We start from the raw sequence: 13,420 nt of genomic DNA, 5'->3' as shown, positions 1-13,420 counted from the left end.
TAAAGCATTTATTTGGTACGGACAATCATTTTGTTATCATCTGACTTGTTTTCAATTACAATACCTCCAATTATAAGAAGAAAAAACACATAAACTAACCAAAGAAACAAGAAACCAAAAATTAAGGCAAGGAAAAAAAGAATGCATGAATATGTGACCAAAGAAGCAAGTGGAGTAGACAAAAACGTAAGGGCACAGGGTCCATTTTCCTTTTGTGTGTGAATTTTATAGCTAGATGGGAAATGAATTATTAGATTGAAAGGGTGTGCAACTTTTGGGGAGCAAACAGGGATGGCCCCCTAAACCCCACCCACATAAATAAATTCATAAATATCATATCATCTGTATCCAAGAAATGTATATTATTTTCCTTATTGCCTGGGTGCCCATGTCTCCTCCATTAAAATTTCCCCACTCATAATTGTTACCTGTGACAGGAATAGGATCTCCATAGTTGAATCAAAAAAGCTACTTATTAAAAAAAGTTTAATTAAAAAACAGCAGAAAAGGGCTAAAAGAATTAATATTAATAGTATTAATACATTGTTTTTTGTATTAACCTGTAACATGGTAGATGGTAGATACTACATACAGATATATTAATGCCTTTTGACAATCCACAAGCATAGCTATTAGCTAGTGCTCTTTCATCATCATCATCGTCACTATTCTCCCTCTCTCTCTCTCTCGATACTCATTCGTACACCACGAAGTTGAGGCAAAGCTTGGGAATCATACTCACTATTCTAATGCACCCTATTGAACTTTGCTCTCACCAAGCAATACCCTTCTTGTGAAATCTTAATCTGATGGATGATTTTCTCGGAATTTACATGAACTAGGGCATGAAAACCTTCAAGCTCCTGTTTTTCGAGTCCGTTTCCATTGCTCCAACATTGCTGATCGGTGAGTTTTCTCTGCAAAATCGTGTCTTTATCGCGACCCTTTTCAATGAACGGGTTGCGTTTTGTGTTTTCTTTCTCTTTCTCTTTTCTCTAAGTTGGGTCTGTTGTTGCACGCACTGTTTGCCCATTGTTCCATTTTTGGGCACCCATTTCTTGAAATGGCTTTCTGGGTTTGGTTTTTGCTTCAATTTCTCTTTTTATCTTCTGAAAAAAGCGTCTGGTTCATGATGGGATTCAGATTTTTAAGCTGTTAGTGCACGTGGAGATTCAGGATTCTCTTTTGTGCACTGCATGATGAGTAGTAAATTTCCTATTGTTTTTCTTCTTGTGGGGTTCACTTTGTATGTATCAGTTGATGATTTGCTGTAACTTTGGCTTTATGGGGATGATAGTCCTATTTTTTTTTTTTTTAATTTAGTGCCAAATTGGTGTCTGCAAATGTATACTCTTGATTCTTGAGTACCATTATAATACTTGATAGCTATATTTTATGTCTTCATATGATGAATTTCTTGAGATGGGCTGGCCTTTGCAACTGAAGAGCTTGCCTAATGATCTCTATTTCCCATAGTGTGTATTTTGCTTCATTTATTATATGAAAACTCACGGAGCTTCCTGTTCAGTGTACTGGGGTATTCCAGTCTGTGTTATATATATGATGTACTTGACATAGTAGTATTTGACGTGTTAGGTTTACTTTAAGCAGATGAAGTTTACTTTGAGTAAATCATTTTCTTTTGCTGGACAAGTCTACACACAAATCTGTATGAAGTATGGTCCTTGAATAATTTTCTCCATCTATGTTTGAAGCTGTTTTGTTAATTGAAAAATCTTTGTAGTTGGAGTATAACAGGAAATGGCGTTTTGATTTGGTTAAGCGGTTCTGTGTTTTCTATTATTTTAGTTTGTTGAAGATACGTTTAGTGTGATGTAGGAGAATTGACCGATGAATCAGACTCGGTTGGACTTAAGAGCTCATCATTCTGGATCAACACAATCAGAGGAGTCAGCTCTGGACCTAGAAAGGAGCTACTATGGTCACCGTAACCCTTCATCCAGTCCTTCACCCATGCAACCTTTTGCCGGAGGTGCTCAGCATTCTGAGAGTAACGCTGCATACTTTTCTTGGCCTACATTGAGTCGCTGGAATGATGCAGCGGAAGATAGAGCCAATTATTTTGGGAACCTTCAAAAGGGTGTGCTACCTGAAACTTTGGGTCGATTGCCAACAGGACAACAAGCTACTACCTTGCTGGAACTGATGACTATTAGGGCATTTCATAGCAAGATCTTACGTCGATTCAGTCTTGGCACTGCAATTGGATTTCGAATTAGAGGAGGTGTTTTGACTGATATCCCAGCTATTCTTGTCTTCGTTGCCCGTAAAGTTCATAGGCAATGGCTCAACCATGTTCAGTGCCTACCTGCTGCCCTTGAGGTGGGGAATTTTGGTTCTTCTGGCTATGTTGCAGGTTTCTACATGGCTTTAGTGAATCTCCTCACTTTTCAATTGAATTATTGATTATTTACTTTTGTTGTTTTCATTTTGGTTGTCTTTGCATTTAGCATTTACATATACGTATTGCTGACTTGCTAAAAATTTTCACGATTCTTATTAACTGTTCAGCATTGTGTTGTGTATAAACAATGATTTAGCATAAGAAATAGGCGCAGGTTATTCAGAAAATTTTGAGACACCCAACGGATGTTTTATTAAAGGCTATAAGCAGAATGGATCTCCACATTCTGATATGGCACTGAACAGTGAATTATTATTTATTTTTCTTTGGCCTACAATGGTGTCTTATGAGAAAATGATTAAGAAATTTCTAGTATGAAAAGTAAGTTTCTCTCAAAATATAACATTTTTACATTGGCAAATTTCCACCCCTAACTTACACTATTCTGTGTTTACGTAAATCTGAGTTGCATCAACATAAAATTTTTCTACATGTTTTAGGTGTCAAATGCTGATAAAATATAGTCTATCAAACTACAATATGTATTTTTCTGTTTAGTTTTTGTGATTTTATTAGATATATTTTATGGATTAACAGGAAATATGTGAATTTCTTTACAGTGATAACCTACCTTATTATAAAATCTATTTTTTTCCCTTTAAAATTACCATCTTAAAGCAACAATTGTACTCTAGCACTATTATTTAAGTTCTAAAGTTTTTTATAATTTTTAATGAGACTTTTCTAATTAATGACGCTGAAGTCATCTCTTTTCCAAACAGGGTCCAGGAGGTGTTTGGTGTGATGTTGATGTTATGGAGTTCTCCTATTATGGTGCACCTGCACAAACTCCTAAAGAACAATTATATACGGAGCTTGCTGATGGCTTAAGGGGAAGTGATTCATGTGTTGGCTCTGGTTCTCAGGTACTTCTGCTTTGAAGAATCAATTTCTTTTGTGTGATACATTTTCTGTATACTAAGTGCTAGTAAAAGGACAATAATGTTTCTTAATTTGATACAAGAGAAGAGACATATCATCTTGCCCTCATGTTCATCATCATCATCATCTTTTTATTTTTATGGACTTGAATGCAGTTATATATTTGATATTAGCAGTAGCACTTCTTCCTTTCCAAATAGATTAGATGATAATGTGTTGTTATCTGATAGAAAACCAACACTTTCTGAATATATTGGGTTCTATCGGGATCAGTTAATATAATATCTGATTTGCTAAAAAAATTGACATTTCCTTGTGGTTCACATCATATCATGTCATGGCAATATATTTTTTTTTTTTACCATATGTACTATAAATTTTATTTTATGTTTCAACCCATTCATTGGTTTTTGATGGAAAGTTTTTAAGAAAGTGTTATTATGATAGATATGGAGCATGTATTGATGATGGATGATAAAAGACTGAGTAGTTATTTGTAAATGATGAAAGATAGGGGTTGCAGTTATAAGTATTTGTGGCTGGTAGCCTGTAAATTTGTCCTTAAAATTCTGATGGGATTCCTGAATTGCTGATTTCATTTTTTGATTCAAAATGGAAGTTTTCCTTCATTTTTACCTTATCAATTTAGGTTCAGGTGTTGTCTTGATCCCAGCTTTTCTGCATGGTTGTGTCATGTGTGCATCTGTAGATTATCTAGTCACCTAAAGTGAAGTTATGAATTTCAATTTCTTTCTTTTAGTAAACTGAGACAATAGTTATTTCTCCAAATGAAATCGTGGCTAAATGGCCGAGCAGTCATTGTAGCAAACAACTTTTTTGTCTCTTTTGGGCATTGATGGTTATGCTACGCTGTTGTCAGACAGCTCCATTCTTTTACTAGATAGGCAAGTGATAGTATATGAAACTCATTTTATTTATTCTTGTACTTTTAAAATTGTTCAGATACATCTTTGATTAGATTTTTTTCTTCCAAATATTTTCTGCTTCTCATTACCTTGAACCTTGATCTAATGTTGGCATCTGTTTGAAGTCTTGGTAATTGTTTCCCATTTTTTCCTTTATAATTTCTTCTCCTTGAAGGTTGCAAGCCAAGAGACATATGGAACCTTGGGTGCTATTGTCAGAAGCCGAACAGGAAATCGAGAAGTTGGCTTTCTAACAAATCGGCATGTAGCTGTCGATTTAGACTATCCAAACCAGAAGATGTTTCACCCATTACCACCCAGCCTTGGACCTGGTGTATATCTTGGTGCAGTTGAGAGAGCAACATCATTTATTACTGATGATCTTTGGTATGGAATTTTTGCAGGAACAAACCCAGGTAATGTGGTTCTAAATTGGAGATTATCATGAACATTTTACCTGTGGTGGTCTGTGGTCAACCACTAGAAGTTCTCAGTCAAGAGCTATTTGTCAATCTTAAAATTTGGGCTCAAACTTGTCTTTAATGTAAAAAATAATAGGTATGGTGTTGCTATTGTCTACAAGTTAATCAAGTTAAGCTTCTTTACATTAAAAAATGATGTTTCTTTATAAAATGTTTTTGTTGGCAATCTCACATCGACTAGAGATATAACCAAAATAATGTATATAAGTGAGGGATAACCCTCACCTGTTAAGATAGCTTTTGGGGTTGAGTTAGACTCAACCCCAAATTCTAAGTGTTTTAATTTTGTAGGGAATACAAAAGTAGAAGTGCCTCATTGGAAAGCTGCTACATCTTAGTAAGCTTCCTAAAGGAGCGGCCAGTATTCAAAATTTGGAACTTAAAGGCTTAGGCCAGGGTGGTTTTACAGTTGCGTTAAAGATTCTGTTTAGAGAATTATCTTGAAAAGTGAAATCTGCTGCAAGCGGAAGGCAAACATAAAGTTGATAGTTTTTCTGCTAATTATTCCATTTATGAGTTATATTGTTTGGCTCTTGACCTGAAAAAAAAATAAAAATGTGCTGAATAATATGTAGTTTTCACCCTGTGCTTTCTCTACTGTAATGACTTGTGACTATATCAGTCTTACATAGTGTTTGGTTGGAGGAAAATTGAGGGGAGAGGAGGGACTTTTTATCAACTTTTTTTGTTTGTTCAATTTTTAGTGGGGGGAATAAAACCCCTGTTTATCTAATTTTAGCTTTCCTCCAATATTGGGACATTTGGAAGGGAGGGGAAGGTTATTTTTAAGATTTTCAATAAAATGTCTAAAATATCCTCTCTTGTATTTTAAATTCAAAATTATGAGGCTATAAGGTTAAATTAGTTTTTAAAATCCTTTCCCTTCTTTTCTGAACCAAATAAGAAAAGAGTTATCTCCCTTCCTTTCCATTAAAATCCCTCCATTTCTTTGAACCAAACAGATTCATTGGTTATTGTCTAGGTTATGTGGATAAGTGAACCCTATAACGTGATTTGGTTTTATCCCTACATCATATGCTAAATCTAATTCTCACCATGAGGGTCAACCTAGTGGTTGGGGGTTTGAGTAGTTTTAATGAAGTCTTGGGCTCTAATCTCACTTATGCCATTGCACTTCAAAAAAAATAAAAATAGATCTAATTCTTTCACCCTATTCTGATACATGGAAATGTTGCACTTTGGTAGTGATTTAAGTTCGTATAATGAGATAAAAGAGTGTGTTTAATTATCTTTCCAAAGTGGCATGTCCAATTTGTGATATTCTCATTTCAAATTTGTTGGTTATGATTTTGGCTTAGAATTTTCTGTTGAGTCCTTGCCCTTTACTGCTATACATGCACATTACAATTTTTTTATCTTGCAGAAACATTTGTCCGAGCTGATGGGGCCTTCATCCCATTTGCAGAAGATTTCAATATGAACAATGTTATTACAACCGTAAAAGGTGTGGGTGAGATTGGTGATGTAAACATCATAGACTTACAGTCTCCAATCAACAGTCTCATTGGAAGACAAGTGGTTAAAGTTGGAAGAAGTTCTGGTTTGACTACAGGGACTATTATGGCCTATGCCCTAGAGTATAATGATGAGAAAGGGATTTGTTTTCTCACTGATTTTCTTGTTGTTGGTGAGAACCAGCAGACATTTGACCTTGAAGGTGACAGTGGAAGCCTCATTCTCTTGACTGGACAAAATGGGGAGAAGCCGCGCCCTGTTGGCATTATCTGGGGTGGGACAGCTAATCGAGGTCGTTTGAAACTAAAAGTTGGTCAACCCCCAGAAAACTGGACAAGTGGAGTTGATCTTGGTCGTCTTCTTGATCTCCTTGAACTTGATCTCATTACAACAAATGAAGCACTCCAAGGTTTGCAAACATCCAGTTATTAATAATTCAATTCCCTCAATATCAGTTGTAAAAAGTCTGCAGTATTCAGTGTTTTATTGCTTCACAATTGTTGAAACTTGAGGGTTTAAACAAGGAAAATGAAGAATAAGCTAGCAATGTATTTTGAGTTTGATAGTAAGATGTTACTCATAGATACAATAACCTAATGCTATTTGTACTATTAATTAGGTCAAGCACTAGTACTTCTATTACAAGCTAAAATCACACTACTACTAAGTGATAACTAATAATATATCTTCAACACCTCCGTTCAGCATAAGCTTATTAAAGGTAGCAAACCCATAAACAAAAACAGAGAACACAGCAAACTTTTAAAACCATTCAAGTGATCTCAGTAAAGAAATTTGGAAACTAGTACTTAACTGATGTAGCTCAGGGATTCAAGAGCAGCAATCTCTACTATGTAGGATCTAGTGGCTATGGAGGGAATTGATTATATTTCTGAATAGTGAATACCCTGTGTAGACCTGGGCAATGCTATTTATAATTATACATCATCAACTATTCTGGTAGGCCTCATAACTAGCAAACTAACAACTTTTACTATGTTGGCCAACTCTCAACTAACTACCAAAAAGCTACAAAAAATTTACAAAAAAATGTGCAAGGATGTCTATTTTTGAATTTGGGCTAGGTAATTCAATCTCAAAAGTCAACTCATGAGGTGAGGATTGGTCAAGCCTTTATAAGCTATTACTCGATATAGGATTAGGATCTCAACAACTACTATATCAACCCTTTGTATCAAAACGTTGGCAACATCGTTGGAAGATAGCTCCTTTCTTCACCTTGGCACACACCCCAGGCAAATGAGATAAGTTTAGAGTTTGTTAGAACATCTGAAAACATCTTATCATATCTTAGAATATCCTAGATTATTCTATATGATTAATTTCCCTATTTTCTCATCTTTTCTTAGGATTGGTTACCATATTTTCTAATTAGCTTGGACTATGATTAGTCCTTTTGGCTTCAAGTTTGTGTGAGTTTTGATCTCCTCCACCATGCATTTCACCAGCATTGGTCAAATAGATTCTGGCTCCGAATTTTGATCTCCTCTGCTGATAGAACACCAATATAAAGTTGATGGAAATCAGATTAAATCACATTAGATTACAGAAATTGCAACACTCTTGCCGCTCCAGAGTTCAGAAATTCCTACAGAAATTATCTGTCCAAAAAATTACCAAACACCTGACATGTCCATCCCTTAACACCACCACACCTGTACAAATGAAAATGCATATCTTTTCCTTACAGAAACTGTGATAGGCCAGTTATTAAAACTTCAGTAAGTACTAGAATTAAGACCAACATTTCCTACGATAGGCTTTCCAAATAATTGGTCTCTGTGGGTGGTCTAATGCCTTATCATCTGTTGTGCATTTCTTTGGTGCGTTTTACTCTTTTCCAGCCACTACTACTACTGCTGCTGGAAAATTTTCCAATGATACCACCACCATTAGAATCAGCATCCTTTGATCTACCAGTTCCCAAAGTTTCGGCTAGCCATGATGCACTGAATCTGTGCTTGTTTTATTTCCTCTTCTCCACCTCTTCCGTGTGTGGTTAACTGTTTCCAGCTGACATCACTTACATCTGACTTCTTGGCGTCCTCATCCTAGATCTACCATGGTTTGTTGGTTTCCTGGCTAATGGCTCTCTATTCAGGTTTTTCAGCTCAGCACTGCAGCTTCCCCAGATAAATCAGCTTGATACTGTGACTTTCGCAGGACCCCGTGACTATCCCTGAGAAATCAACTTGGCCCCATAATTTTACTAGAATTATCTGTTGGCATCTTGGCAATCCTAGAGAATCATCCTGGTCCCACCATCTTACTTGTCATGGTCATTATGTATCCCTTAACCAAAATTTCAATTCCATTATGGTTCAAGGGTCTTTATGTGGCATTAGTTTGTGCATTTGTGGTTTAAACATGTTTGTAAGCATCTAGGCTGTTCACTTTTCAACATCATTTCCAATAGTTAATATTGCTACCAGTTTTTGTGAAGGTACATATGGAGTACAAATTCAACCACTATCTAAGCTTTTCCTTGATAAAATGCTTATCCACTTCAATGTGTTTCATTCAATCATGCTGAACATGATTATGAGCTATGTTAATTGCTGACTTATTATTACACTAGACTAGCACATCATAGGTCCATCACATTTAATCTTCAAGTCTTCTAAGATAATTAGTAGTGGGTCTCCTATCAGTTGCTAACCATGCATAGTCAGCATCAATGTAGGCTTCATGATTTGTATTGCTGTTTATTTTGTATAAAATCCCTCTTTGGTGTTTCCTTAAGTTATTGCAAAATTCTGTAAGTGGCCTGTAAGTAGATTTCTCTTGGACAAGGCATAAATTGACTAGCCTTGTGTGAGGCAAGTAAATTATTTTTCCAACCAAATGTTAATACATCTTATCCATGCTTCTCTATCATTTGCATTATCCAATTTAAGGTTCAAAATTTCAAATCCATGGGAGTGCTTATTGGTTTACAATACCTGTCTCCTTAAGCAAATCTCTGACATTTCTGTTGAATTGAGATATGAAAACACCCTTCTTGGAGTGGGACACTTCAATTTCCAGAAAATATTTCAGCCTCCCAAGAGTTTATGTCTCAACTACTTTGTTAGATGTTGACTCAAGTTGTTGTTCCTTCCAATTATCATCAGTAACAATAATATCATTCGCTTACACTATCAATACAGTCACTCCCCCTGAGGTCAAGTGTTGAGATATGTAAACACCCTTCTTGGAGTTGGAAACTTCAATTCCCAGAAAATATTTCAGCCTCCCAAGAGTTTTTGTCTCAAACTCCTTTACTAGATGTTGACTCGAGTTGTTCCTTCCAATTATCACCCATAACAATAATATCATTCACATACACTTTGAATACAATCACTCCCCTTGAGGTTGAGTGTTTGATGAATAAAGTGTGGTCTCCTTGGCTTTGATTGTATCATAAGGCTGTCATGACCTTGATGAATCTCGCAAACCATGCTTGGGGGAATTGTTTGAGCCCATATAAAACCCTTTTTAACCTGCAAATAGTATTGGCTGCAACTTCACATCCTGGTGGGACTTCCATATAGATTTCCTCTTCAATTTCCTCATGCAAGAAGGCATTTTTCATATCAAATTTCTGAAATTCCCAGCCATAATTTGCAGTTGGAGATAGTATTACCTGAGCTGTATTCATCTTTGCAACCAGAGCAAGTCTATCCCTTGATGAGTAAAATCCTTAGCAACCAATCTTGCCTTGCACCTCTCAATTGACCCATCTGCCTTATACTATATTTGTATATACCCACTTACAAGTTACAACCAACTGACTTCTTTTATTCTGGCAAAAAACTGTCGCCCCATGTTTTGTTCGTTTCCAATGCCTCCATTTCTATATCTATGGCCTGCTTCCAAGTTTTATTAGATGATGCCTCTCAAACATAGTGAGAATTGAGAGAGTTTAGGTTTGCAAGAAATTTTTATGGGATGAAGAAAATTTATGCAACTAGAGGTAATTTAAGAGACGATAGAGAGATTTTTGGGTACATTTGCTGGTTCCTTTTCTTAAGGCAATGGGAAGATACAGGTCATCTTCAGTTGATTGAGTTTCTATTTCATTTTGAATGATTGTTTTATCTTGAAGGACTGGACTATTATCCTGTAAGGAAGATCAGAATTATTTTGCAAAACAGGAAGGTCAAAATTTGTTACCTGATGTAAAGGAGTTGAATTGGGCTCTTGAACATGTGTCAATCTAAGAGTGACCTTTGGCCTTCATCTCTATTTATTTATTTATTTTAAATCTTTACCAACTTTAGGATCATTTTCAGCTTATGAGGATGGAAGAGATGTGTGTTCTGTCTCAAGCGCATGAATGGTAAACTCAAGGCTAGGAAGGGCAAGAGTTTCAAGTTGAGTTTCCTTATCTTCCTACAAATTCTCCCACTGAAGATAAGGTTGTTTGAAATATGCCAGACCTCCATGAAAGATTACGTCCGAAGACATAGAACTTTTTAGGAGAATGTTAACACTATATCCCTTTTTAGTAGAGGAGCAGCCAACAAACATTTTATGGCTCTAGGATCAATTTTTCCCCTGACTTGACTTTGTTCATTGAATATGAAATCAGCAATGACACTAAGGGGTTTTCTTTTCAATCTTTTCAACCCCTTGAGCATCTTTTTAAGCCATGTAATACGGACTTCCAATAATTACGGCTTCATTTAGTTTCAATCTTGTTTGTCCTTCCTCCTGTATCATAGTATTTCTTGATGATTCATCACAAGGCTACAATGTGATGACCCATTCACCTCCCTGTGAAAGTTCGAGTCTGGAGGTTGTTGGGCTGGCTGGGTTGTCATAGTTCTTTCCTCTTCAGTGGTTCCACCCATAATTGAACTTTTCCAATGTCCCATTCAGGCACATCAGATCAAAATGTGGTTTTTCTCTTGTATTTCTTTTATCTTTGAAACAATCTTTTGTGTGTTGCTTGAGTTGTGCATCCCCTATGTAATACAGGGAGTGGGTTTCTTCAACTTTCACCTCTTCGTGTAAAATTGCACATTTTTATGTATTTGTTACCTCCATGCTTTTGGTTCTTTGCTCTCCAAACCTTCATCTTTTCTGTTTTCTTGCACTCAAGAACCTTCACCCTTTCTATGTTTCTTGCACCCAAGATTTATGTTCCCCTTCCCAAATTGCCACCAATGAATCTTGATTGTTTTCAGGTTGAAACTGCTTGAACACTGTCATCTCACAGGTTCGTCAAGTCACATTTTAGTTGTGCCATTTCCACCCAAGATATCAATTGAGAGCATCACCTTTTGAGCACTCACCACCTTTTGTCAGTAAATACGAAGAATAACCAATAATATCTAGATTGTATTTTATAATAATTTAGAATATATAGATCATTCTTACAATTAGTTTCTATTTTTCCTAGTTTATTTCCTTATTTAGTTAGGATTATGATCTAGTATTAGTATAAATAAAGGTTTGTGCCTTATATTTTGTTTTACATTGCAACACATTACAATACTCGAGAATGCTACTTCAAGTCTTTATTCTCAATTTCTTTCCTCAATACCTAGAGCCTTGTCATTTCAACATGGTATCATCGCTTATTTTCCATGATCTGTCGCTATTTAGCTTCCATTTTCTATAAATCTATAGTTCTCCTTTATGTTCATGACTTTTTTCACCTTCTAATTAATTGTCACTTGCTGTGTTTCATCTTCGGTTTTAGTCACCTTGTGTCATCCTTTCGGCTTCTTGTTTAGTGACTTCTAGTGCTGTCTATCACTGTTCTGCCGCCAGCTGCCAATGTTCTGCAGCTGCCCACTCTTGCCCTGCATTGTTTTGATTGATGACCACCTAACTAGGATCTCCCAAGCCATTTGTCTGACTGCGGTGAGCCTTCATACTGAACACCACCAGACAACACCAGCCCATTGTGTTTATCTAAGATAGGCTGACTAATTTTCATTTATCCACATGGCTGAATGACCCTTAAGCCCCTCTCAAGCCCTGACCGTGAAAATATATGAAATATGCAAGTTTGCTACTTTTCCTCTGGTGTATGTTATGCCATATAGAGGCTTTAAGCCATGGACCTACTTTGCCAACCATTTTTAGAAATGGAGCTGGAGCATGATTGACAACATCCTAGCTTTTTCATGTTTTATTTATTTGTTGAACATTTTCATCTGATTTTCTCTTGATCGTTTTTGCAGCTGCGGTGCAAGAGCAAAGGAATGGTTCTGCTGCTGGATTTGATTCTACAGTTGGAGAATCCTCTCCCACTCTTCCAATAAAAGAAAAGCTTGAAGAGACCTTTGAGCCTTTTTGTCTGAATAACCCACAAGCTCAAGTTGAAGACGAACCCTCCCAAAGAGTCAACCCATCATTAAGGCCCTGTGAGTTTCATATCCCAAATGAGATTGAAACAGCTCCAAATGTAGAACTCCAGTTCATACCAAGTTATGCAGGCAAGTCTCTGGCACGTCAAAGCTACCCGAAAGAAGACATGGAACTGAAAAGTCTAGCTGAGCTTAGGAATGGCCCTGATGAAGATAATTTTGTTTCCTTGCATTTAGGAGAGCCAGAAATGAAGAGACGAAAGCATTCAAATCCCTCTTTTTGCATCAAATAATTAAAGTAACTAGTAGGTTTAAAAATGAAGTAAAATGCAGCATATATACTCGATGAAGCGACTGTCTCATTTCCATGGCTGTTCTCTATGCTATAGAAACTCAAGGCCTTTAGCATGTGGTGGCTAGTGTGGGAGAAGCTTCAAAAGCAAAAGTGATGATATTCTTATTCTTTTTTTTCCCCTCTTTTTAAATCTTGTTTCGGCAAAGTGATGATATTAGTCACTTGTGGGTTATATAATATTTTATAGAGGACATTTAGCTTGCACTGTGTTGAATGGTTTATACCACTTTTGTAGACTGTATTATAAGCACTCCTGAAGGAGTAGCATCTGTTGTAAGTTATCGGAATGTGAAATATATGCTTGTTAAGCAGCTTCGGTCTATTCACCGTTCATGTTATCATTATTGTCCAGTGTTAATCTTGATTTTTTATCCTTTTACAAGACATCTTAGTATTTTATGTAAAAGGCAATTAAGTTTCTAGCTTTGTATGGCATTCCCTAGTTCTTTTTGTTGGAGCTCAGAAGGATCTTGGGTTGTTTTTTTGGGGTTACTAATTATTTTCTTTATTGACGTTGTTAGTTAAGAATACCAGACACTGGGAGCTGTGCT

General features: G+C 36.2%; 1 protein-coding gene across 3 annotated transcripts; it reads left to right on the top strand.

Annotated features, from left to right (window-relative positions):
* Nucleotides 1-494: 494 nt before the first annotated feature.
* Nucleotides 495-13,207, top strand: LOC109798355 (protein NARROW LEAF 1). 3 transcript variants are annotated; one of them, XM_020358589.3, is made up of 6 exons: nt 495-906; nt 1,830-2,343; nt 3,148-3,291; nt 4,409-4,649; nt 6,100-6,600; nt 12,389-13,207. In XM_020358589.3, exons 2-6 carry the CDS (start codon nt 1,852-1,854, stop codon nt 12,805-12,807), a joined length of 1,797 nt encoding a protein of 598 aa, XP_020214178.1. In that variant the 5' UTR covers nt 495-906; nt 1,830-1,851; the 3' UTR covers nt 12,808-13,207. The 3 variants fall into 3 exon arrangements, with proteins under 3 accessions (XP_020214178.1, XP_020214186.1, XP_020214191.1); XM_020358597.3 differs by having other exon boundaries at nt 496-906; nt 1,840-2,343; XM_020358602.3 differs by lacking the exon at nt 495-906 and having other exon boundaries at nt 2,172-2,377.
* The last annotated feature ends 213 nt before the right edge of the window (nt 13,208-13,420 follow it).

This window comes from Cajanus cajan, chromosome 3 (genome assembly GCF_000230855.2).
Source record: "Cajanus cajan strain Asha chromosome 3, NIPB_CcT2T_4, whole genome shotgun sequence".
Classification (NCBI taxonomy): Eukaryota; Viridiplantae; Streptophyta; class Magnoliopsida; order Fabales; family Fabaceae; genus Cajanus; species Cajanus cajan.
This window is presented reverse-complemented; position numbering and strand designations above follow the sequence as displayed.

Bases quoted from the DNA above. Each gene is read 5' to 3' on its own strand.
- LOC109798355 (XM_020358589.3), top strand. From the start codon at position 1,852: ATGAATCAGACTCGGTTGGACTTAAGAGCTCATCATTCTGGATCAACA. The intron at 2,344-3,147 runs GTGGGGAATTTT...TTTTCCAAACAG, and splicing joins GCCTACCTGCTGCCCTTGAG to GGTCCAGGAGGTGTTTGGTG. The intron at 3,292-4,408 runs GTACTTCTGCTT...TTCTCCTTGAAG, and splicing joins GTGTTGGCTCTGGTTCTCAG to GTTGCAAGCCAAGAGACATA.